This window comes from Bufo bufo, chromosome 5 (genome assembly GCF_905171765.1).
Source record: "Bufo bufo chromosome 5, aBufBuf1.1, whole genome shotgun sequence".
NCBI classification, from domain to species: domain Eukaryota; kingdom Metazoa; phylum Chordata; class Amphibia; order Anura; family Bufonidae; genus Bufo; species Bufo bufo.
Window position 1 is genome coordinate 173,380,904 of NC_053393.1, and position 24,819 is coordinate 173,405,722.

The window sequence follows — 24,819 nt, forward strand, 5'->3', positions numbered from 1 at the left end:
TAGTACATGACTATCTTTTTCTAACAAAGCTAGACCATCCCTATAAATCACATGGATCGAAAGATTTTCCCATTCATTGCTCTACTAGATGTATTTCAAGCTGGCAGCTTTGCGGCGTGTCTTTTCTCAGGGGGGCATGTCCTTTCTGCTGCAGCCTCAGTAAGTCTCTGCTGGTGGCAGTTAAAGGATAGACATGAGCACATGCGTCCACCTCAGTGATGTTACTGAGATAGACAGAGAAATAAGGAAATTAACAAACAGGTGACACTGTACAGATACATTTTATAATAGGGCTACATACACGCGACTATAGTTTTGGTTGGTGTTTTTTGTGAATCGCACGCGGACCCATTAATTTCTGTGGGTCTGCACAAAATGCAGATAGAACACAGATGTCATCCATGTGCTGTCTGCATCTGTGTGGCCGCTCCACAAATTATAGAACGTGTCTTATTCCCATCTGTGTTGCAGAAAAATTAGCTATTTGTACTGATGGGTGTGAAAAAATTGCAGAAGGCGCACAACCAGCATCCTTATTTTGTGGATCACAAAATATCTACAGTCATGTGCATGAAGCCTAACTCAGTGGCTATACTAAATTTTAACTTTTTGCTGTTTATTTTACTCACTTTTATTGCACTGTGCTTTACAGACATCTGTTGCTGTCTCCAGTGGAGCTCACAATCTAATTCCCTATCAGTATGTGGAAGGAAACCCACGCAAGCACGGGGAGAACATACCGTGCAGATGTTGTCTTTGGTTGGATTCGAATCTAGGACTTCAGCAATGCAAGGCACCAGTGCTAACCACTGGGCCACCATTTTTACTATAGTATTCAGATCTTGGTGCTAGTTTCAAAACAGTGTTCTTCATGAGACAACTTGTTTACTGTGGCTATATAAAAAGGGTTTTCCAGGATATTTTTAGTGATGACCTATCCTCAGGAGGGGTCGGCAGGGGCCCAACACCCCCGCCGATCAGCTTGTTGAAGAAAGCTGGTTGTTTACCTGCTCGCCGTTGACATTGCTGCGGTGAGCACGTGTAATTACAAGAAACCGTCCAATTCACTTCTATGGGAAGGCACCTTCCTATACACTTGTATAGTGAATGGGACGGCTTCTTGTAATGACACCTGTTCACCGCGGCGATGTTGACAGCGAGCAGGTAAGCAATGAAGAGAAGGCTGATCTGATATTGGTGACCTATCCTGAGGATAGGTCATCAATAGAAATATCCTGAAAACCCCTTTAAGTTCCTGGTTGTTAATAAAGATCATTCTGACTATTTATAATGAGTGAAGGTTATTCCTCTGCAGCATAGGGTTCACTGCTTTAATTTCATTTTCTTTATACAGTTTGAAACAAGAAAGCCTGGAGATTTCAGCCCCACTGAGAATACATCCTTTAATCATGAACGCGATGAGTATAAGAAACTGCTCGCTGAGAGCCACAGGTTGGTGATGGACCTCCGTAGACATGTCCAACAGGGTGATAAGAACTGGAACCGGGAGAGAGCAGAGCTTCTGGATCGAGTTGACAGAGAAAGGCACAATTGGGAGAAACAACGAAAAGAACTCCTGAGAAGAATAGAACAGGTAGAGTGCTATAAATATAACGCCAAAAAGTATGTTTATTAAAATAATGCTAAAATCATAAGAAATCGGTGAAACCTTATGCAGAAGCATTGTAACATTGTGCCAGTCAGTTATTAGTTTGTAGGTTCATAAATGTTTTATATGTACATCTATTTGTGTAACTGTTCATTTGAGTAAATTATTTGTTTATTAAAGGTTTTTGCAAGGTACATTTCTTAAATTCAGAAAAGTATGAACACTTATTACAATGCAAAATGTCATAACAATAAAACAAGAGTAAGGATAGTGTACAGAGCATTCATTTTCTTGCTAAGTATTACAATTCAAGTTCAGTACATTGTATAACCTAAATGGTTGAACATAGTGTTATCAACATAATAATTGAGCGTAGTCTATCTAAGTTGTTCAATGATATGGGACCGAAGTCTTTATTAACAGTTCAATGAACAATTTGAGAAATAAAAAAAGGTTATGTTAAAAATCTAACAGTAAAATTCTTTAGTACTTGTGTAACTGTTCATTTGTACAGTAGTTGCTTCCAAGGATGGTAACACTACTGCACTTATCCTCTGCAAGCAGAGTTAATTCTTGGTCTTCCCCTCCTGGGGTGGTCCTCATGAGAGGCCATTTCTACAAAGCATTTGATGGTTTTCATGATTGCACTTGAGGATACCTTTAAAGTTCTAGAAATCTTCCAGATTGATGACTTTCATGTCTTGAAGTAATGATGGACTGTCTTTTCTCTTTACTTAGTTGAATGGTTTTTGCCATAATGTGTATTAGGACAGTAGTATAATAGGGCTAAACACTATGGAGCTATGTACCAGTCTTACCTCTGCACAACACAACTGATGGTCTCAAAAATATTATGAAGGCAAGAAAGGTCACAAATTATGGCATACCTTTTAATTGAAAAGCATTCTTTCCTCATGAAGCTGATTGAGAGAATGCTGAGTGTGCAAAGTTGTCCTCAATGCAAAAGGGGGCTACTTTGAAGAATTTAAAATATAAAACATATTCTGATTTAACAGTTGTTTCCTGCTTAATTCCATATGTGTTCCTTCATCATTTTCATGTCTTCAGTATAAATCTATACTGTAGATAAAAACTATGGAATGAAAAGGTGTGTTGAAATTTTTGACTGGTACTGTACCTCCAGATAGGTATAGTTCCTTATTTTGATACTGTACATTCAAGTTCATGGAGATTGTTTTTTTAAAGCCATGATACCATATACAGGGAGTGCAGAATTATTAGGCAAGTTGTATTTTTGTGGATTAATTTTATTATTGAACAACAACCATGTTCTCAATGAACCCAAAAAACTCATTAATATCAAAGCTGAATATTTTTGGAAGTAGTTTTTAGTTTGTTTTTAGTTTTAGCTATTTTAGGGGGATATCTGTGTGTGCAGGTGACTATTACTGTGCATAATTATTAGGCAACTTAACAAAAAACAAATATATACCCATTTCAATTATTTATTTTTACCAGTGAAACCAATATAACATCTCAACATTCACAAATATACATTTCTGACATTCAAAAACAAAACAAAAACAAATCAGTGACCAATATAGCCACCTTTCTTTGCAAGGACACTCAAAAGCCTGCCATCCATGGATTCTGTCAGTGTTTTGATCTGTTCACCATCAACATTGCGTGCAGCAACAACCACAGCCTCCCAGACACTGTTCAGAGAGGTGTACTGTTTTCCCTCCTTGTAAATCTCACATTTGATGATGGACCACAGGTTCTCAATGGGGTTCAGATCAGGTGAACAAGGAGGCCATGTCATTAGATTTTCTTCTTTTATACCCTTTCTTGCCAGCCACGCTGTGGAGTACTTGGACGCGTGTGATGGAGCATTGTCCTGCATGAAAATCATGTTTTTCTTGAAGGATGCAGACTTCTTCCTGTACCACTGCTTGAAGAAGGTGTCTTCCAGAAACTGGCAGTAGGACTGGGAGTTGAGCTTGACTCCATCCTCAACCCGAAAAGGCCCCACAAGCTCATCTTTGATGATACCAGCCCAAACCAGTACTCCACCTCCACCTTGCTGGCGTCTGAGTCGGACTGGAGCTCTCTGCCCTTTACCAATCCAGCCACGGGCCCATCCATCTGGCCCATCAAGACTCACTCTCATTTCATCAGTCCATAAAACCTTAGAAAAATCAGTCTTGAGATATTTCTTGGCCCAGTCTTGACGTTTCAGCTTGTGTGTCTTGTTCAGTGGTGGTCGTCTTTCAGCCTTTCTTACCTTGGCCATGTCTCTGAGTATTGCACACCTTGTGCTTTTGGGCACTCCAGTGATGTTGCAGCTCTGAAATGTGGCCAAACTGGTGGCAAGTGGCATCTTGGCAGCTGCACGCTTGACTTTTCTCAGTTCATGGGCAGTTATTTTGCGCCTTGGTTTTTCCACACGCTTCTTGCGACCCTGTTAACTATTTTGAATGAAACGCTTGATTGTTCGATGATCACGCTTCAGAAGCTTTGCAATTTTAAGAGTGCTGCATCCCTCTGCAAGATATCTCACTATATTTGACTTTTCTGAGCCTGTCAAGTCCTTCTTTTGACCCATTTTGCCAAAGGAAAGGAAGTTGCCTAATAATTATGCACACCTAATATAGGGTGTTGATGTCATTAGACCACACCCCTTCTCATTACAGAGATGCACATCACCTAATATGCTTAATTGGTAGTAGGCTTTCGAGCCTATACAGCTTGGAGTAAGACAACATGCATAAAGAGGATGATGTGGTCAAAATACTCATTTGCCTAATAATTCTGCACTCCCTGTACTATACATTCACATTTTCAAGCCATTTTACATATATTAAACCATCATTTTATAAACTGTTTTATTGTATTGCGATTATTTAGTTCGTATTTCATTTCCTATTCCAGGGATACCACTTTGAGAATAGCCAGGCTTCTCCTGAATATAGGTCGCTGAGTCTTACATGAGTAGGAAACTTTTATACCTTTCAAGCATTAATCACCTAACCAATCTTGGCATTGTGTTCTCTGGGGTTTCTAAAAAGCAGCTTACAGCAAAGCAAATGTCAGCCAGTAAAGCATTTTATAGCCAAAACAGGTCTGACCTGGTACACTTTAATATTGCTAAATAAGGGGCACTTTCTCCATTAATAACACACCCTTCCTTACTTTAGTTATGGTTCATGGCTGCTTTCAACCCTAAAGGGTATTCAAGTTGCAAATAATCCTTCTTACACTTTGCTAAACATGACCTGGAATAGCATTTAGACCCTAGTATCACAGTAAAGTTTGGTGCAGTTTTCAATTCATATTTTAAGCTGAAGGCTAGATTGATTTTGGAAAATGTGTCACTTTGGGATGGTTTTGAAAAAAAAAAGAAATCTTACAGCCGTAGTATCCAGAGCCACCCATGTTTATTAAAGGGGTCATCTATTTCTACCTGAAGACCTATCTTCTGGATAGCTCATCAGCATCTTATCGGTGGGAGTCCACCACTCCGCTGAGCATCACAGCCTTCTTGCTGCATAACCTAAGGCAGTGACGTCACAACCATTGGTCACGCGGCCTAGGCGCATCTCAGCCCCATTCAAGTGAAGCACAGCTGATATACAGTGTATAGGTCATTGGATAACCCCTTGAATATCACATAATAGTTATAGCACTTTGTTTAAAGGGAATGTGTCACCTAAAGTACTTTTTTTTTTATTAACTAAAACCAGATACTGATAAATCTTCATCCATCTACATATGATTATTATCACACCATTTCATGAGTTGCTGTTAACAGCATTTAAAGATATGTTTTAAAGAAACCACATGTAACATGTTGATAAGAGATGTTCATTGGTTTCAGAGGGAGAATATTTTGGGCATGCTCTGAGAACTGTGCAGAGGTCATTGTCCGGGACGGGGGAGTAGATAAGTTGTGACCATCACCTATTGTGAATCCTGTATTATCTATACAAAAGTGTTTACATTCATTGTGATCATGCCTGTGATGATAATGTGATAGGCCAGAAAGAAAACTGCATTTTATATAGATAACATGGAAAAGTGAAAGAGAAAAAATCACCAAAATTCACAGTCTTGGCTACTAAAGTCTTGATTAACAATATGTGTATAATTAAATTGCATCTTTTCCAAAGTTATTAAATGGTACTTAGTTTTTAATTGGTTCAGTCCAGCAAAATGTAACATTATATTGTATGTAATATCTTTAGAAGAAAGATTATGTGCAGCCGTAGGTTTTTAGTATCTACAATTTTATAACTTAAGCTACTTTCACACTAGCGTCGGGGCTCCGCTCGTGAGCTCCGTTTGAAGGCTCTCACAAGCGGCCCCGAACGCATCCGTACTGCCCTAATGCATTCTGAGTGGACGCGGATCCGCTCAGAATGCATCAGTCTGGCAGCGTTCAGCCTCCGCTCCGCTCAGCAGGCGGACACCCGAACGCTGCTTGCAGCGTTCGGGTGTCCGCCTGGCCGTGCGGAGGCAAACGGATCCGTCCAGACTTACAATGTAAGTCAATGGGGACAGATCCGTTTGACGTTGACACAATATGGCTCAATTTTCAAACGGATCTGTCCCCCATTGACTTTCAATGTAAAGTCTGGACGGATCCGTCTGAACAACTTTCAGACTTAGAATTTTTTCTAAACTATAATGCAGAGGGATCCGTTCTGAACGGATCCAAAAGTCTTCATTATGGGAGAGGATCCGTCTGTGCAGACACCAGACGGATCCTCTCTGAACGCTAGTGTGAAAGTAGCCTTATAGGGACAGATTTATCATTTATATACTTCAAAAAACTGGAGTGAAAAAGTTGCAAATTGCATTTTTGAGATTTTTTTCAAAACTGCATGTTTACATTTTTTTGGTGGTGGCGTATCTCCATTGGTCTCACCACTTGCCTAAGGCTAGGTCTACACAACGACATTTGTCGCGCGACAGATAGGGCACAACTACACTGCAACATTTGTAGAGCAACATTTTGTTGCACCAATGTCACGCAACAATTTTTATATTGGCAGTCTATGGTGTCGCACTGCAACATGCTGCGACTGCGACACAACAGTCGCTGAAAAATCCATCTCGAATGGATTTTCTGCGACTGTTGCGTTGCAGTCGCAGCATGTTGCATGTTGCAGTGCGACACCATAGACTGCCATTATAAAAATTGTCACGCGACAAATGTCGTCAAGTAGACCTAGCCTGAAAAGGAATTGCATGGTGAGGACGAGGAAGAGGCAGGACCACTTGCCCAACCATATTTATGATATTTTACACCAGTTTTCTGGCATAAAAGAATATTGAAATAAACACCAGCCATGTGCTGGCATAGATATCTGTATGGGCCCAAGGACTGCCAGATGCTTCACTTAATTTATGACGAGGCACCGCAGCACATCTGGTTATCATAGACCAGCTTACGCCACCGGGCTATGATAAATCTGCCCCATAGACTTTAGAAATTTTAAGTAGTCAGACTACAACTTTAAAGGGAACCTGTCACCATGAAAATGCAGTGTAATTAGCAGGCAGGATCTTACCTAGCAGATGGAGCTGAGCAGATTGAGAAATAGTTTTGTGGGAAAAGATTCAGTAAAACCTATATTTTATTCAGTTATATTCCTTCTCATTCTGAGCTTTGAAGTCAAGGAGGATTGGGTCCTGGATCTTTTCAGACACTGGCAATGCCCCTGGTGTACAGTGTTAGTCTTTGAACTACTAAACTCCTGTATTTATGGGGTAATTGTAAGATTATTGAGTCTGTCTATTCTTCTGTAAAAGCAATATTCAATGATTTTATCATAAAATTTATTTTTATACTCAATTTCCAGCTCCAAAAAGAATCGAGTCCTCGAAAAGCAGATCTTTTCCTTGCTGACCAAAACGATGATGGTGCCACTCATTATTTATCCACGGCCTCATTGCCTGGGTCCCAGTCACGTGCAGCCAGGTCATTTTCTGATTCTGATGAAATGCCATTTGAAGAACACTTACTTCCCAAGTTAAAAGGGACTGACCGATGCTCTGGCTCTGAGAACCTCTTCCTTGATGCACTTTCTCTGGATTCTGCTGATGAGGCCGATTTGCCTCAGCCCCGCAAACTGGAGCGTGATAAGTTCTCCACTGAGGTAATGCATCTTTTCTCTTGCTGCTTCATTTTTGGTCACAGAATTTAGATGGATTCACCTCTCAATACTTCATTGAAATGCGTCAGTCCCCTTGATTTTTACTGGAGTTTTTGCAGCCTTCATTTGTGTACACTTCTGCAGTGATGACTTTTATCTGTTTACTGTGCTTTTGTAAATCCTTACATTTTCTTCATTTAATAGTCTTTTAGTCTTGGAATCTGTTGTGTGTTAAAATAAACTAGTTAGTACTGTTGTCTTGTTTTTCTAGAACTGAGTTTGTTATATGTGATTATTATCAGTCTAATATCACTTTTCCTGGTAAACCTTTAAATTAAAAAAACACAGGATTGAAATGGATTAAAAAAAAATACAAAAATCTGTGCTACTCCTAACTGATTCCCAGCTCCCGCAATTCTGACACTGCTCCTACCTCCACTATTTTCTACATCCTGGTCCCAGATATCACAGATAGGAAATAGCTTGGACTGCCCATTCAATAGATAATTGGCTGAGGTGGGTCACCTCTGCAGCCAGTGATTGGCTTATGCGTTTAGCCTTGGACCAGAAGATGGATAGCAATGGGTCCTGTTGATTTTATTAATTATTATTTAGTTTTTTACTTTTAACATATTTCTTTAAAAAAATACTCTCTAGAAATAAGCCTTTCAAAGTATCAAACTTTTGTCCATACTAGTGTCCACATATCTGATTGGCAGGATGTCAGAATTCTGCTGCAAGATATAGCATTGACATCTTTGTTCCCTCTCCCTAAAACAAACAGTTAACCAAAATCAACCACGTACTTATTGATATATACTTGTTTATTTTCAGGGACATATTTAAAAATAATGAAGCAAAACCTTATCTAGATGGGAATTTGGGTGTTTCCTCCAAAAGACTCACTGTCAGCAATTTTATGCGCGATGTCAAGAAAATATAAAACTTTATTGATGAAGCTTTTTGGAACGTGAATAGCAAACATGCATCAGTTGCTTTTCATTTTTCTTATAGTTGACCACATAAATGACCACCTAAAAAAAAGCCATTTAACCTTCCACTTCAAACATAAAAGGTCTGCATTTAATTTGTACTAGATGATGAGGAGTAAGTCTACATCATGCTCTGCTGCCTCTAAACCCCTTCCTATTCTGCCTTGTCATAACTCTTGTCCTGTGTCTATTTGTACTGAGCCCCAAAACTCAGGGTAAATTTTTATGGAATAATAAGGCAAAATGTTTAACTCTTTCAAAATCTATTCTTTAGTAAACTTTGTCATTTCAAAAAACAAGAGAAAACTTGGATTGGACATCCACATTAATCGGGTTGCTTCTCAGCACAATTTACTTTGCTTCTCAGCATAATTCGTTGTATACCAATCCATAATCTATGTAGATTTTGATTAGAGTGCATAGGCCCACTCACCACATCAAGATTGCCTCTTTCGAGTGGGACATACTCCAGTTTGGCACAGCACCATGTGGCAACCAGTGCTGCAAAAACACAGCACTCGCAGGCATCGAGACCCAGCAGTCCAACAGCACCCCTGCTGCAAGAATAAAACCCCTTGACACTGGGCTTAGTCTGATAGCAGGGGTGCTGTTGGACTGTTGGGTCACACCACTTGCTGGTGGGGTCTGTGGTCGCTACATTGTGCCGTGCTGCAACCTTGACATGGTGATTGGGCTTATGCTTTTTGATCAAAACATATACAAATGCCTTGTGTACAGTACGTAGATTATGGGGCTGTATATTATTAATTACTCTGACAAGCAATGATAGATCAATGTATATATAGCATGTGGATGGGCAATCCATACTTTTCTCCTTTTGTTGGAAACTTTAACATGTTTAATATGACAGTTGCATGACCATTGACAAATAAGCATATAACAGTGTTGCTTATTATTTCAGGAAGATATACAAAAAGGAGGATTACAGAGGTAAGTATTACTACTAAACTTGTGAGATGCTCATAATTAATGTAAATTGGTCTGCATGAGATAACATGTGGACACCGTTTTGTGGATTTAGACTAGGAGCTTGCATTTCATAATTTTTTTTTGGTTCTGCATGCATTCAGTAGTCATGCATGTTGTCCTTTTCTGTTTATTGAAAGTCTTCCAAAGGATGAAGTCAAATTTCTTAATGACTACATGCCCTTTTTCTTATAGGGTCATGTCTGTTTCTTCTATGTCTGAATTTCATCGATTAATGGAGAGCTCACCTTTCCTTCCTGACAAGAGTTTAGATCTTTCTGGTGACAAGGATGAATTAACTCCTCCCTTGTCCCCTGATGATCTGAAGTACATTGAAGAGTTTAACAAGAATTGGGATTATAGTAGTGTGGGTCATGGTGATAAAATCATAAGGGTAGGTGGGGAAAGAGCAGGGAATGGGAAAGTGGAGTCAAAGTCATCTTCGGATACATTCCAATCTTCTTCATGGTTCTTTACTACTAGTGTTACAATGACAACAAATACTATGACCAGTCCTGAACACTGCCTGAAGCAGTCTCCTCGAAGCCACCTCGTTGCTGAAAGAATGGGGGTTAGGGTCTTCCACAGTCCACCTGCGGTTCGTAGGTTTGATAAATCTGTTGTTAATGGCAATGAAGCGGTAAAACATATAGAATCAGATTTACTTTTTTCTACAAGTAAAGCAAATGGAAATGTTTCTGAAGCAAAAAATGGCACCACTGAGGTGTTTGGGAGATGGCCATGTGATCTTAATAATCAGCATAAAGACTTTTTAGAAAGTGGTTTACATCCAATGGATCGACCTGTTTGCACTACTGTTGGTTTTGCGTCTTCGCTGCACAATATAGAGTTGTCTAGAAACATGAGTGACGACATGAAAGAAGTTGCCAATTCTGTTAGAAATGCTATCCGAACAAACCCTGTAGATTCTCAGTTCAGAGACATTGCTTGTCAGACCAATGGTTTAAAGAGTACAGGAACGCAAACCACACAAACCATTAATGTTAGCTTGCAAACTGAAGCTTTTCGAAGCATTACCAGCAGTCCACATAAGTGTCTAACTCCAAAGGGAGGCTCTACTCCAATTTCATCACCTTCTCGTAGTTTGAGGAACAAGCAAGTTGCTCCAGCTATTGAAAAGGTGCAGGCAAAGTTTGAGCGTAGTTGTTGTTCCCCAAAATATGGTTCGCCAAAACTGCAGAAGAAACCTCTACCCAAAGGGGATCAGCCCCCTAATCGTGTCAATTCAGGTACACCACAGAAAGGGTTCAATGAGTCTGCCTGGGCCAGATCAACAACAACAAGAGAGAGCCCAGTTCATACAACTATCAATGATGGTCTTTCAAGTCTATTCAATATTATCGACCACAGCCCAATCACTTGTGACCATTCGCAAAAAACATCAAGGCCAAGTAGCAGATCTCGGTCAGCAGAAGCTAGATCAGAGTTTGGGACAATGCCTGATGTATGCATTGATGGGAGGGGGAGGTCGCCAAGCCCTATTCGCATAATTATAGACCTCCAAGGGGATCAGTACATCGATAGCAGCTGTGGCAGACAAGACCTCTCTACTCCTCCAGGTTACTCTTTGACAGAAAATGCTGCCAGAATGCTTAGCAAGAAAATCTTAGAAGATCAAAAGCAACCTCCAGATAGTCCAACCAAAGGCTACAGAAACAGCACTTCTGCAGAACTGTTAAATATTGAGCAAGCATCAATTGAGGTAAGGGCTTTAAGTGTACAGTATTCTTGCTTGAATTTTTTTTTTTATGAATCCCATTGTTTGTTATGAAATCATTTTCCACCAAAAATGACATTTAAATCAAACCGTCTTGTTATTCAAAAGGGCAGGATGCATTAATTAACTGAAAACTATTACTACTTATGAAAATGTATGTAAATCTCTTCTTATTGATTAAGAAAAGAGTTTTTTTTCTGGAAAATACTATTTGAAAGTGTTACCTATTTCCATATAGTCCCTAATTAAAGGGAGGAAAAGTCTAAGGCATATTGGTATATCATAGACTTTTTCCAGGGTGCGGGTGCCCACAGAGAGGGCTCTGAGTGCCGCCTTTGGCACCCGTGCCATAGGTTCGCCACCACTGGCCTATACTCAGGATAGGCCTTCAATATCGATACAGCGCTGCAATAACCAGTTCTGGACACTACAAACAATGGAAGGATCTGTAGCTGATTGGCGTGGGTAGAAACCCCCTTTAAACGACCCTTTTGAGGCATGAATGATGAAAGAAGATATTCAGAGTGACATTCTCAGGTATGCTTGATTTGTTACTAGTAGTTTATCAGTTTACTTTAAGGGGTTTTATTGGGTACACAATATTGATGGTCTATCCTTATTATAGGCCATCAATATAAGATTGATGGGGGTCCGATACTCGGCACCCCGCTAATCAACTGTTCAAAGGGCTTGCGGTGCACAGACAAGCAATGCATCTGTTCATTGTTTACACTGTATATCTACTTTCACACCTGCGCTTTCCCTTTCCGCTATTGAGATCCATCAAAGGATCTCAGTAGGGAGGAAAACGCTTCAGTTTTGTCCCCATTCATTGTCAATAGGGACAAAACTGAACTGAAGGGAATGGATTCCGTTCTGTTTCATTGCATTTCCATGACGCACACAAAAGCGCTGCAAGTAGCGTTTTTGAGTGCGTTCTGGAATGCGGAGCAAGACGGATCCATCATGGCTCACAATGTAAGTCAATGGTGATAGATCCGTTTTCTCTAACACAAAAAAAAAAACGGATCCGTCACCAATTGACTTACAATGGTTTTAGTGCCGGATCAGTCATGGCTATTTTAGAGATAATACCACCAGATCTGTTCATAACAGATGCAGACAGTTGTATTATCATGACGGAAGCGAAAGCACAGATGTGAAATTAGCCTATGCTGTCTACTTAGTAGCGGCTGTACAGGGTATTGCCGCTTTGTCTTAAGGCCCCTTTACACTGTCCGAGCATCGGTCATATCATCGTTGTCTCCCATCGGCACCAAGCAGATGAGATTGCGGGGTGCAGCCTACCGGTCAATGTCAGTATGGCAGTGACTTTAAAATACATTGCACTATAGAAATACTGCAAAGTATTTTAGAAGCGATCAAAAGATCACCTATCATAGTCCCCTTAAATGGTTAAAAAAGAAAAATTTAATAAAAATAAATTGCAAGTAAGAAAAATACACCAAAAAACGCTTTTCAATGGAAAAAAATTGCAAAAATAAAATTTCCTACACATTATTGTAACGATCCGTACTACGCAACTATCCTGTAATTGCTGTTTTTTTCTTATTCACCACCAAAAAAAGGGAACAAAAAGCGATCAACAAATGTCATATACCCCTAAAACAGGGATTGCCAACCTGAGGCTCTCCAGCTGTTGCAAAACTACAACTCCCAGCATGTCTAGACTGCCTACAGCTATCACCCTACAGCAGGGCATGGTGGGAGTTGTAGTTTTACAACAGCTGGAGGGCCGCAGGTTGGCCATCCCTGCCCTAAAAGATACCAGTGAAAACTGTGACTCTTGCTGTCAATGCTATGAAGGTTTCTGCTGAGCTAAAACAAATTTTACCATAAAAAAAACTGGTTATGTCCCGACATACAGTACAAAGAGCAACATTGTGATCTTGGGGCTCATAGCCAAAGCATTGTGTCACACCTACATTAAACGCTAATTTAATGTAGGTGTGGCACAGTGGCTGTGGGCTGGCTAACCATGGTCTTAAAGGTTGTCTATGAGAAGCTAATGTTGACATATCCATCTTGTTTTCTTTAGTTATACAAAGTTGACTTTCAGTAGGTCATGGTTGTAGCACAGTCCATGTCTGTAGGGCATCCCTTGCCATTTACTAACAATACTACTTATATTTCTCTTTCTGATAACTCTTCCTTGCAACAGTCTTTATCAACGTGGAAATATCTGCTGGAAAAGACAACTAATGCCGATTATTTTCTTTAATGCACTCTTCAATCTTTTGCTTTTTTCTGTCTATCCTGTCTAGAATCAAACTGTCTTACTAACTGCCCCCTGGGGACTCTAACTATGCCTGCTACAGAGCTGTAAGTTTCCGTTCATTCTTTGTTCCCTCTTTATGTCTTACTTTCAAACTTTTGAATACTGTTTTGAAGCAAAGCCAAAAATAAATGAATCTGGACACAGTGCTCCATATAGCTAAAGCCATCACTAGGTGCTTTCACAGTGTTCACAGCAATCACTTTATAAGTTAGTACTTTACATATAGATACAAGTGGCATCTGTTATTTATAAACCCAACCTAGAAGAGCATGGAAGGACGGTTAGGAGTCTTACTAGGAGAAGACCAGGGTGGACAGAATATTGTACCGATAAACACCATTTGCTGTGCAGCTAATCTTACTGCAGCAGCACTGGGTTAGGCTGGGTTCACACCTGAGCGTTCCTACGCGCTGTAAAACGCTCAACAGGCAAAAACCAATGTTTCCCTATGGGCATGGTTCTCACCTGAGCGTTTTACAGCGCGTACGAACATGCTGTAAAACGCCCTACGCCCCAAGAAGTACAGGAGCTTCGTATTGTCGCGCGTATTGTGGCAGTTTTTCATTGGATTAATCACACGCGTTTCCAAAATACAAAAACGCCCCAAAATACGCCTCAAAAACGCCTGTAAAAAGCGCTTATCGAATACGCTCAGGTGTGAACCCAGCCTTAACTCTTCTGTCTGCAGCAGTAGAGACCACCAACATTTTGTTGACCCTGGTAGAACCCATTAGAGGCTGCTCACACAGCATTTTGTGCAGGCAGAATTTGGGGCGACCAAAAAGCTGCCATAAGACCCTGTGGCATCCACCTGCCATTCTTTTCAGTGGGAGACTGCACTGCCGTCCTTAGGGGTGTGGGTTATAGCTGACGGGCTCGATTCTGGCCACAATGTTATAATTTATACTAGATTGAGCATTCATTATGGGGGTCAATCTGATAATACATTTTGGTGGCCTATCCTCAGGATTGGTCATTAGTCTCTGATCGGGGCTGACCTCTTCATACTATAATGTGCTTATATAGCGGCTGTGCTTGGTATTTCTTCTCAGTCCCATTGACTTAAACACCATACAGTGCCTAAATAGTTAAAAGGGTTAATAGTAAAGACCCATGCAGTCTTGGGCAGTGAAATTTTGCAAATAGTCCAGTCCCTAGGCAACAGGAGCGGACTGGAAACTTAAAGTGGCTCTGGAAAAAAACCTAAAAGTGGCCCCATGTTGTAGGCGGGTCCAAATTGACAGAAGGTGGGACAACAGAAGTAGGCGGGGCAAGCAATACCATAGTGCAGCACAAAAATACCACCCCAGCAGAACCACATACCACAGCGCAGCACAAAATACTGCCCCAGCAGAATCAGATACCACAGTGCAGCACAAAATACTGCCCCAGCAGAACCAAATACCACAGTGCAGCATAATATACTGCCTCAGTGGAACCAAATACCACAGTGCAGCACAACATACTACCACCTCCACCACAGTATGAAGCTGAATCGTCTTCCTGAGGACGGTAATACAGTTGAATTCAGGAGGGCATCTGTGGACACTTGCGAGGTGTATAAGTGCCTGTTTCTCCTACATTAATTAATGCTGACAGCATCAGAACTTTATGTACCTGGCTGGCGGCCAAAAGGGGAGCTTGGGTGGCCCTCTGGGCTTCTGCCCAGCAGGAAATTTCCCTGTAGGGTCTATGGCCAGTCTGCCCATGCAAGGTAATTGCTTAATTTGCCATCCCCTTAAACCAACAGTGACTACACTACACCTTTTGCTGCATTGTGTATATAACTAGTGCATCATTGTGTGCTTGCCCTATAATAGCCTAAATTAATTGGAGTATTCCCATCTCAGATTGGAATACCTGTCTTATGTGGAGGTCAGGGTTACAAAATAAATGCTACACTTTCCATAATTCCATAGATCTGAATATGAGCTCCCAAAGGATCATAGCATATGATAGATCCTGGGCACAGCATAGCACAGCAAACTGTGTGTAACACCGTTCACTCAGCTGCCTCTGTATCTCTTGTCACCCTGACCGCCGCATTACACAGGTATTCTAATCTCAGCCATGAATGACTGCGATTCGGAAAGTGTCAGTAGACAACTGCAGTCTCGAGTCCACTGCAGGAAAATCACCACCAAATAGTTCGTATTTTGTGTCAGATTGTAATGAGAAATGCTCTAAATTTGGAGAATATTTACCCTTCCCATTGCAAAGGAATTGCATGGCCAGTTGTGGGCAGATATTTCTGCAGTGTGTGGATGAGAATCCTTTAAACTCTTATCCACTTCCTTAGTGTTTACGCTATGTTTGGCTGTATCTTAATGGACTATAAGATGATTCTTCTGTCCCAGTCTAAACAGCAAAGCAAATGAGCTGTCTAGATAGATACCAAGTAACAATAAAACCTAATTTAGATAGAATGTGTGATGTTCTCATGATACATTATGTGATTATACCATACTATATGAATGCTTATAAGATTAATAATATACAAACTTTCCACGTTGAATAATAAAACAACCATTGCAGGATTGTATATATTAATAGTTTTTTTTTTTGCTTACAACTTTGCTGCATGCACATTTTTTTATTGTCTCCTTCATTTCCATGGTTTCAGTAACCATTATATACCGTACTCTTCTAGCTGCTTTGTCAAGTACTCGTTTTACATTTTTATGTTAACCAGTAAATGCAATGCAGTTAGGGCTGCAACTATTAATCGAAGTTATCGATAATATTCGACAACGGGATTCGTTGTCGACGAATCCCGTTATCGAATAATCGCCTGATTCGTTGCTATGTGGGCGGGAGCGGGCGGTTTACTTTAACTTTAAATCAGCACATCTTTATTACCTTACAATGAAGCTCCAGTAACAGGCAGAGCGGGCGGCGGTGTAACGTCACTTACTCACGTGACGCGCCTGCTCCGCCTGCTTTATTCATAAAGTGGGCGGAGCAGGCGCGTCACGTGAGTGAGTGACGTTACACCACCGCCCGCTCTGCCTGTTACTGGAGCTTCATTGTAAGGTAATACAGATGCGCTGATTTAAAGTTAAAGTAAAAGTTACTGCTGGGCCGGGGCTCTTATGGGGAGGGGCATCTGTGGATGGCACTGTTATGAGGGGTCTGTGGATGGCACTGTTATAGGGGAATCTGTGGATGGCGCTGTTATGGGGAGGGGGATCTGTGGATGGCGCTGTTATGGGGGGATCTGTGGATGACACATATAGCATAAGATGCTATATAGTGTCATCCATAGATCCCCCATAGCATAGTCATCCACAGATCCCCTCCATAACAGTACCATCCACAGATCCCCCTCCACATAACAGTGCCATCCACAGATACCCCCCATAACAGTGCCATCCACAGATACCCCCCCATAACAGTGCCATCCACAGATACCCCCCCATAACAGTGCCATCCACAGATACCCCCCCCATAACAGTGCCATCCACAGATACCCCCCCCATAACAGTGCCATCCACAGATACCCCCCCCATAACAGTGCCATCCACAGATACCCCCCCATAACAGTGCCATCCACAGATACCCCCCCATAACGGTGCCATCCACAGATACCCCCCATAACGGCGCCATCCACAGATACCCCCCATAACGGCGCCATCCACAGATACCCCCCATAACGGCGCCATCCACAGATTCCCCCCCATAACGGCGCCATCCACAGATTCCCTCCCATAACGGCGCCATCCACAGATTCCCCCCCCATAACGGCGCCATCCACAGATTCCCCCCCATAACGGCGCCATCCACAGATTCCCCCCCCATTACGGCGCCATCCACAGATTCACCCCCCATTACGGCGCCATCCACAGATTCCCATAATAGTGTGTCATCCACAATTTGTTTTAATATGGCCTTTGAACATAATTTTTCAAGTAAAATCATATAAACCCCTTTTATTGTCATTTTGGTGTTTTTTGCCGATTAATCGATGAAATTATCGACAACTAATCGATTATTCAAATAATCGTTAACTGCAGCCCTAAATGCAGTAATTAAAAGGGGGAGGGTATTAAGGGTATGCATAAATGCTGCTATAGTGTGTATTGTTCTGATGTTGCATAGTTAAAGGGTTTCTATCACTTCGTATGACATAATTAGTTGTCAGACACTAGCGATCTGCTAGTGTCTGCTCTGGCCAACCATCCTACTATAATCACTTGTGGGGCAGCGGTTTTGCTAAAAAACTAACTTTTATAAATATGCTAATGAGCCTCTAGGTGCTATGTGGGCGTCATTAGCACCTAGAGGCTCCGTCTACCTTCATACACAGCGGCCGCCCAGCGCGTCCCTCCAGCCCGCCCATGTCCTCCTCCGTGTGACGCAGCGGACGAATTCTCGCGCATGCGCCGTGCGCGGCTGTATTCGGCGCATTTGAGATGTCTGAGCTCGGAGCGGTCAGACATTCAATGCGCATGCGCCGAATACAGCCGCGCACGGCGCATGCGCGAGAATTCGTCCGCTGCGTCACACGGAGGAGGACATGGGCGGGCTGGAGGGACGCGCTGGGCGGCCGCTGTGTATGAAGGTAGACGGAGCCTCTAGGTGCTAATGACGCCCACATAGCACCTAGAGGCTCATTAGCATATTTATAAAAGTTAGTTTTTTAGCAAAACCGCTGCCCCACAAGTGATTATAGTAGGATGGTTGGCCAGAGCAGACACTAGCAGATCGCTAGTGTCTGACAGCTAATTATGTCATACGAAGTGATAGAAACCCTTTAAAGGGGTATTCCAGTGGAGTTAAAAAAAATCATAAGTTTCCCACTGGCTGCAAATGTTTTAAAACTATAACAGTGGTTATACTCACCTCACCGATCCCCCACTGATGCAGTTCCGATGGTGCCTGTGTCCAAGCCGTGCTTCACATCCATCTCTAGTTTTGGCATGACAGTCAAAGACTGTGAATGGCGCTCAGCCAATCACTGGCTAAGGCAGGTCATTACTGCAGCCATTGCTGGGCAGCATTTGTAGCCATTTCCTGCCATGCCGGAACTTGAGCAGGAAGTAGAGCACAACAGGGACCCAGGGAACATCAGAGGTATGGGATTAGTGACTTGAGTATAACCACTGTTATTTTCGTAAAGCATTTGCTGTGAAGTCTTTTTTTATTTCAATGGAATACCCCTTCAACTAAAAAGCTTAAGAACATAGACATAGTTATGATACTGTACCCACAGACTTTTATGGAGTGCCGCCATATCTGTGTATGCCCCATTCGTATTAAGGGGCTATTCACCATAAAATAATATAATACTATAGCATGGCACTGTACAGAGCACCATACAGCAGCACAGGAAGTGCCTTATGTTTCCATAGTACAGAACCACAGCTGGAAACATTTTGAATGTATTGAGATTTTGAAAGTATCTCCAGATGATACAAACTCTGTAATATAGCATTTTTGATCCCTTTGGCTATTTTGTATTGAATGCGAATACCGAGTGTGAACTGTATTGTAGACAGACTGAGGGTGAATGAATATAGAGTTTATAAACATTTACTTTAAAATAACTAATAATGCATTTACTTAAAGCGTACCTCCAGTGATCCATATTAACATGCACCTAATTGCATATCCTTATGTAAACCCAAAATTCTAATACTAAAAAATCATGACTGCTGTTTTTTTTTATCTACATTCACATGCAGGCTGCACACTTCAGTCATTTTGATGAAGTGCAGAGTATGATAAGACTTAAATTACTGCAACTCTTTACTGTCTCCATGCTGAGAGAGGTAGAAATATGGCTAAAATATCTTGAATATCTTACCGAAGCAAGAAGTTAAAAATGCATTATGAGTCTGTAGAGAAAACTTTGTAACTAATAAAGTCCTGTGATCACAGCAGCCTCAGCGCTGATTCAAGCAGACAGTCTGATTCTCTCAGCAGGAAAGGTTCCTCAAAGGTAGCACATGTAAGAATCTAAGAGCAATGTGAAGTTTATATTTTCACTGGAGGTTTGCTTTAACCCAGTCTCTCATTCAGTATTTCCCTGCCTGATAGCTGTGTCAGATCATCACAAGCATTGTGTTTTGTCTCCTTTCACTTTCTAAAACTTTTCTCATTTTACATTGATCAGCCCACTTGACTGTTGTGGACATCTGTCTGTCTCTAACTGCATTTTCCAAAACTAACAGCATAACTTAATTTTGTCTTTCTTTTTCCTAATGCTCAGAATTTCATATGTGCGTCTTTTGTGATCTCCCTGGTGTCTGTGATCACCTGTAATTATTTGCAATTTGATTATGTTTCATTTATGGAGATTATTTCTCAAGCTGTTCTGTACATTACAAGGCTTTTATTTCAATTAACTATCACAAAATTGAAAAACAGCAATTTCCTAATATATTCTGATCTGAATCTTACCCTTTACAAGCAGAAAGGGTTGGTAAAGGTTGATTTCCATAGACAGGTGAGCAGCAGATTCTCGAGAAGGAAGCGTTCCTTCTCGACAGTCGGCTGCTCGCTCAGTGGAGGTGAAGCGTTGCATTCATATTCAGTGATCATCTCCACAGTATGAGGACGATTGCGATCCCTTTTCCTCATACAGCTGCATTGTTTCTGGGCAGCAGGTCGCTGTTTAAACACCACAATCTGCTGTCCAGAAACAATCATTTATAATAGTAATAAATCCGCCTTTTAAGGGAACTTTTTTTTCTCCCAAAGTCTGTGTGTACTGTTCTATAGGTAGCGTAGTGTATACGCTTCTGTAAATGGCAGCCTGTATTCTGCAGAATCTTGGGGCAACAGTGGGTAGCTTGAGTTCCCAGTGAATGGTTCTGAGTATAGTATCGTTGTTTATGTATTTCACCATTAGATGTTGGTGTATATAACTAAGAAAATGTTGTTTTGTAGAATAAAAAAGAATGAGATGTATAATTCTAAAATTTATCAGCTTGATACATAATTCTCCTTGTGGATCCTAATATTTTGTACCTGTCTTGGTGTTTCATTCTTTGATGGATTCCATATGTTAAATGTCTCTTCAATTGTTACCTGTGTTTTCCAAAGGGAATCTGTCACCAAGTACCTCCCTATCAAACTCGTTGCATAAACACTTAGCTGTGGTTCATCTGATGAAAATGTTGTTTTTGGTTTATTTTTTGTTGTTGATCTGAGTCTCCATTCCCGAGTTAAGATACTTTATCTTAATATGCAAATGAGGTATTTGGTGCAATGAGGGAATCACCACGGCTCATGTTGCACCCGAGTTCCACTCATTTCTGTGGCTATTCCCTCCCTCACTGCTTTGAATGACAATCCAAATAAGGTTGGCACTGCTCAGAGGATTTGGCGGTGCACGTGTCTGCGGGCAGGGATCCCAGTAGATTATTCACGAAGAATAAAGACCGGCACTCGCTTGATGAATAATCTTGTGGATTTATTCAGTCACATATTTCATCATAGTGAAACGCGTTATTCATCAAGCGAGTGCCGGTCTTTATTCTTCGTGCTTTGAATGACAGTCCAAGGCAGTGGCAAAGCAGTGAGGGAGGGGCTGGCCCTAAAATGGAGTGGAGCTTGGCTGCAACAAGAGCAACGCTGACGCGCTTGTTGCACCAAAGGTCTAAATTGCATATTAAGAATAAGAATCACAACTCAGGAACAGATCCTCAGATCAACAAACAAATAAATTGTTTTTATCAGGTGAACCACAGCTATGTGTCTATGCAAACAGTTGGATAAGGAGGTCGCTGGTGACAGATTTCCTTTTACTGGACAGTGTTGTTGTTCATTACAACACTGTATGCCTATATATTTGCCTTAAAGAGGACCTTTCATCTGTTTTACTTATAGGATCTAAATACCTGCCACCCAGTTTTGTTTTTTTAAACATCGCACCTACTCCCCGCTGCGCCCGCCTGAAGTTTTTGCTCTCAGTATGCTAATACTGAGCATCGGTACAGGGAGGAGGAGACGCCAGGGTTTCTCAATGGGCGTCTCCTTCTCCCTGGCTGTGCCGTGATCCAATCACATCGGAGAGCGTCACAGCCAGCGATTTTTACGCAACTTACAAATGATGCGTGAAAATCGCTGCTCATCTGCACAGCCCCATTGAAGTGAATGGGTCCGGATTCTGTGCGGGTGCAATGCGTTCACCTTAAAGTCTATGTACACCTTCATGGGCATTTTTATGATTGTATTTTACTAATTTGGGGCTAAAAAAAAACGAACAATTTTTTCAATTGATCTTTATTAAAATGTTTAGCCTTTTCTGAGATACAGATTTAAAAATCAGTTTTCAGGCTTGTTACACTTATTTAAACCATATTCTTATTAGTTTGAGATGAATTGAGCTATGAGTGTTTATGAGGTCAAGAGATCAGAACCACAAATGAGCCATCAGATGACAGGATTCACAGGAAACAGAACCTGACAGCCTACAGATTTTAAGCCTGTATCTCAGAAATGGCTGAACATTTTTAATAAAGTAGTAAAAATAATTTGTGAGACCCCTTCAGGTTGTCTATTTTAGCATTGTAGTTCCCACACAAAAAAAAGTTGTGTACCTCCTAAAATGTTATTCTAGTGCCATTATACATTGCAATTTTTTGTTTATTTTTAGTTTCCTAAATAAATTGGTTGTAGATTAAAAGAAATGCCCTAACATGGTTGTATAGATTATGGGGGAGATTTATGAAACTGGTGTAAAGTAGAACTGGCATAGTTGCCCATAGCAACCAATCAGGTTCAAACTTTAATTTTTCACAGCTCCTTTGGAAAATGAAAGGTGGAATCGGATTGGTTGCCATGGGCAACTAAGCCAGTTCTACTTTACACCAGTTTCATAAATCTCCCCTAATATCTCTATAGTTGTTAAGTCTTCCTTCTCTTTTCTTACAAAGGAACTGCCTTGTGCTGCGTTAGCTCCATCCTTAGAATCTAGCTTCTCCAGACCAGAGAGACCAGCGAACCGACGCCTGCCTTCCAGATGGGCTTCTCATTCCCCGACTGCCTCCCGAGCTCCCTCTAGTAACAATCTACACGAGGAGCAGGGAAACCAGGAAACCTGAGCAGAGGGAAAATTGGACTGACACCATCTTGCATGAACTATCAGTCATACAACCCAATATGTGTTAAGCCAAGTTCACATGGCTTAGTGTGTGCCAGTAGACATAAGAAGAGGAATGATACATGCAATTGCTGAATGTTTGCTCTGTATTCATGTGGTTGTGTTTCTATTATAGAACATATGATGTGCCTTTATGAGATGATCTTGATGAAGTTCCCATTGTTCCTTTGTCCTGCAACATCACATTAACAGCAGAATTTGGGAAGCAGGGCAAATATTCTCTTTTTCTCAGTGCTGGCTGTCTTTAGGTTGATTTCCCGTTTTATTTTTGCACTGTCTACTTTGTTTTTATATGTTCCATTGTTTTACTATCTGTTGTAGCCCCTTGTTATTATTTATACTGTGCAATCATAGGAAGAGGACTATACTAAATATTATATGAAGCTGTAGAGACAGCAACAAAGCCAATCAGTTAGCTGAAATCTAATGTATTTTAGAAATTGAGGAAATATTGGCAAAAAAAACTGTATGCAAACCAAGATGTATCTCTAGATAGCTGAAACAGGCACTTTAGTGCGTGTATATAACTTCTACCCTGACTGTATCATCCTTCATATGAATGAATCCGAGATTTTCTGTAATATTGTTGTGAATTTATGTACTGTAATTTTATTGTTAGTTTTTCTTGCACTGATGACACAGGAAATGAATTTTTAAATCACTGTCCACCAGCTGTATGTACAAATCTCTGTGAAGTTTCATATAGAAAAGCTAAGGCGTAATGAAATATAGCAGATTGTACTGAGAGGTATGTACTAAGCTGTGCTGAGATGAAAAATAAAATATTTAACATTTACAGAGGTAAGGGTGTTGGTCTTTCCTTCTTTCTCATAGTAACATAGTATATAAGGCCGAAAAAAGACATTTGTCCATTCAGTTCGGCCTGTTATCCTGCAAGTTGATCCAGAGGAAGGCAAAAAAACCCTGTGAGGTAGAAGCCAATTTCCCCCACTTTAGGGGAATAAAAAATTCCTTCCCGACTCCAATCAGGCAATCAGAATAACTCCCTGGATCAACGACCCCTCTCTAGTAGCTATAGCCTGTAATATTATTACACTCCAGAAATACATCCAGGCCCCTCTTGAATTCCTTTATTGTACTCACCATCACCACCTCCTCAGGCAGAGAGTTCCATAGTCTCACTGCTCTTACCGTAAAGAATCCTCTTCTATGTTTGTGTACAAACCTTCTTTCCTCCAGACGCAGAGAATGTCCCCTCGTCACAGTCACAGTCCTGGGGATAAATGGATGATGGGATAGATCTCTGTACTGATCCCTGATATATTTATACATAGTAATTAGATCTCCCCTCAGTCGTCTTTTTTTTTTTTAGAGTGAATAACCCTAATGTTGATCATCTTTCAGGGTATTGTAGTTGCCCCATTCCAGTTATTACTTTAGTTGCCCTCCTCTGGACCCTCTCCAGCTCTGCTATGTCTGCCTTGTTCACAGGAGCCCAGAACTGTACATAGTACTCCATGTGTGGCCTGACTAATGATTTGTAAAGTGGTAGGACTATGTTCTCATCACGGGCATCTATGCCCCTTTTGATGCAACCCATTATCTTATTGGCCTTGGCAGCAGCTGCCTGACACTGGTTTCTACAGCTTAGTTTGCTGTTTATTAAAATTCCTAGATCCTTTTCCATGTCAGTGTTACTGAGTGTTTTACCATTTAGTATGTACGGGTGACTTGCATTATTCCTTCCCATGTGCATAACTTTACATTTGTCAGTGTTAAACCTCATCTGCCACTTATCTGCCCAAGCCTCCAATCTATCCAGATCCCTCTGTAGTAGTATACTGTCCTCTTCAGTGTTAATTACTTTACACAGTTTAGTGTCATCTGCGAAAATTTATACTTTACTAGGCAAGCCTTCTACAAGATCATTAATAAATATATTGAAGAGAATAGGGCCCAATACTGACCCCTGAGGTACCCCACTAGTGACAGTGACCCAATCTGA

At 41.1% G+C, this 24,819-nt stretch overlaps 1 protein-coding gene across 3 annotated transcripts in view; it reads left to right on the forward strand.

The window, feature by feature from the left end:
- MTCL1 (microtubule crosslinking factor 1) overlaps nucleotides 1–23,644 on the forward strand; it is a 195,753-nt gene extending 172,109 nt beyond the window's left edge. For all 3 annotated transcript variants that reach the window (XM_040432034.1, XM_040432035.1, XM_040432037.1), the window contains 5 exons: nucleotides 1,355–1,594; nucleotides 7,435–7,731; nucleotides 9,643–9,671; nucleotides 9,903–11,430; nucleotides 22,627–23,644. In XM_040432034.1, coding sequence (XP_040287968.1) covers nucleotides 1,355–1,594; nucleotides 7,435–7,731; nucleotides 9,643–9,671; nucleotides 9,903–11,430; nucleotides 22,627–22,794 — 2,262 coding nt within the window. In that variant the 3' untranslated portion in view covers nucleotides 22,795–23,644. The remainder of the gene's footprint in view (nucleotides 1–1,354; nucleotides 1,595–7,434; nucleotides 7,732–9,642; nucleotides 9,672–9,902; nucleotides 11,431–22,626) is intronic.
- The last annotated feature ends 1,175 nt before the right edge of the window (nucleotides 23,645–24,819 follow it).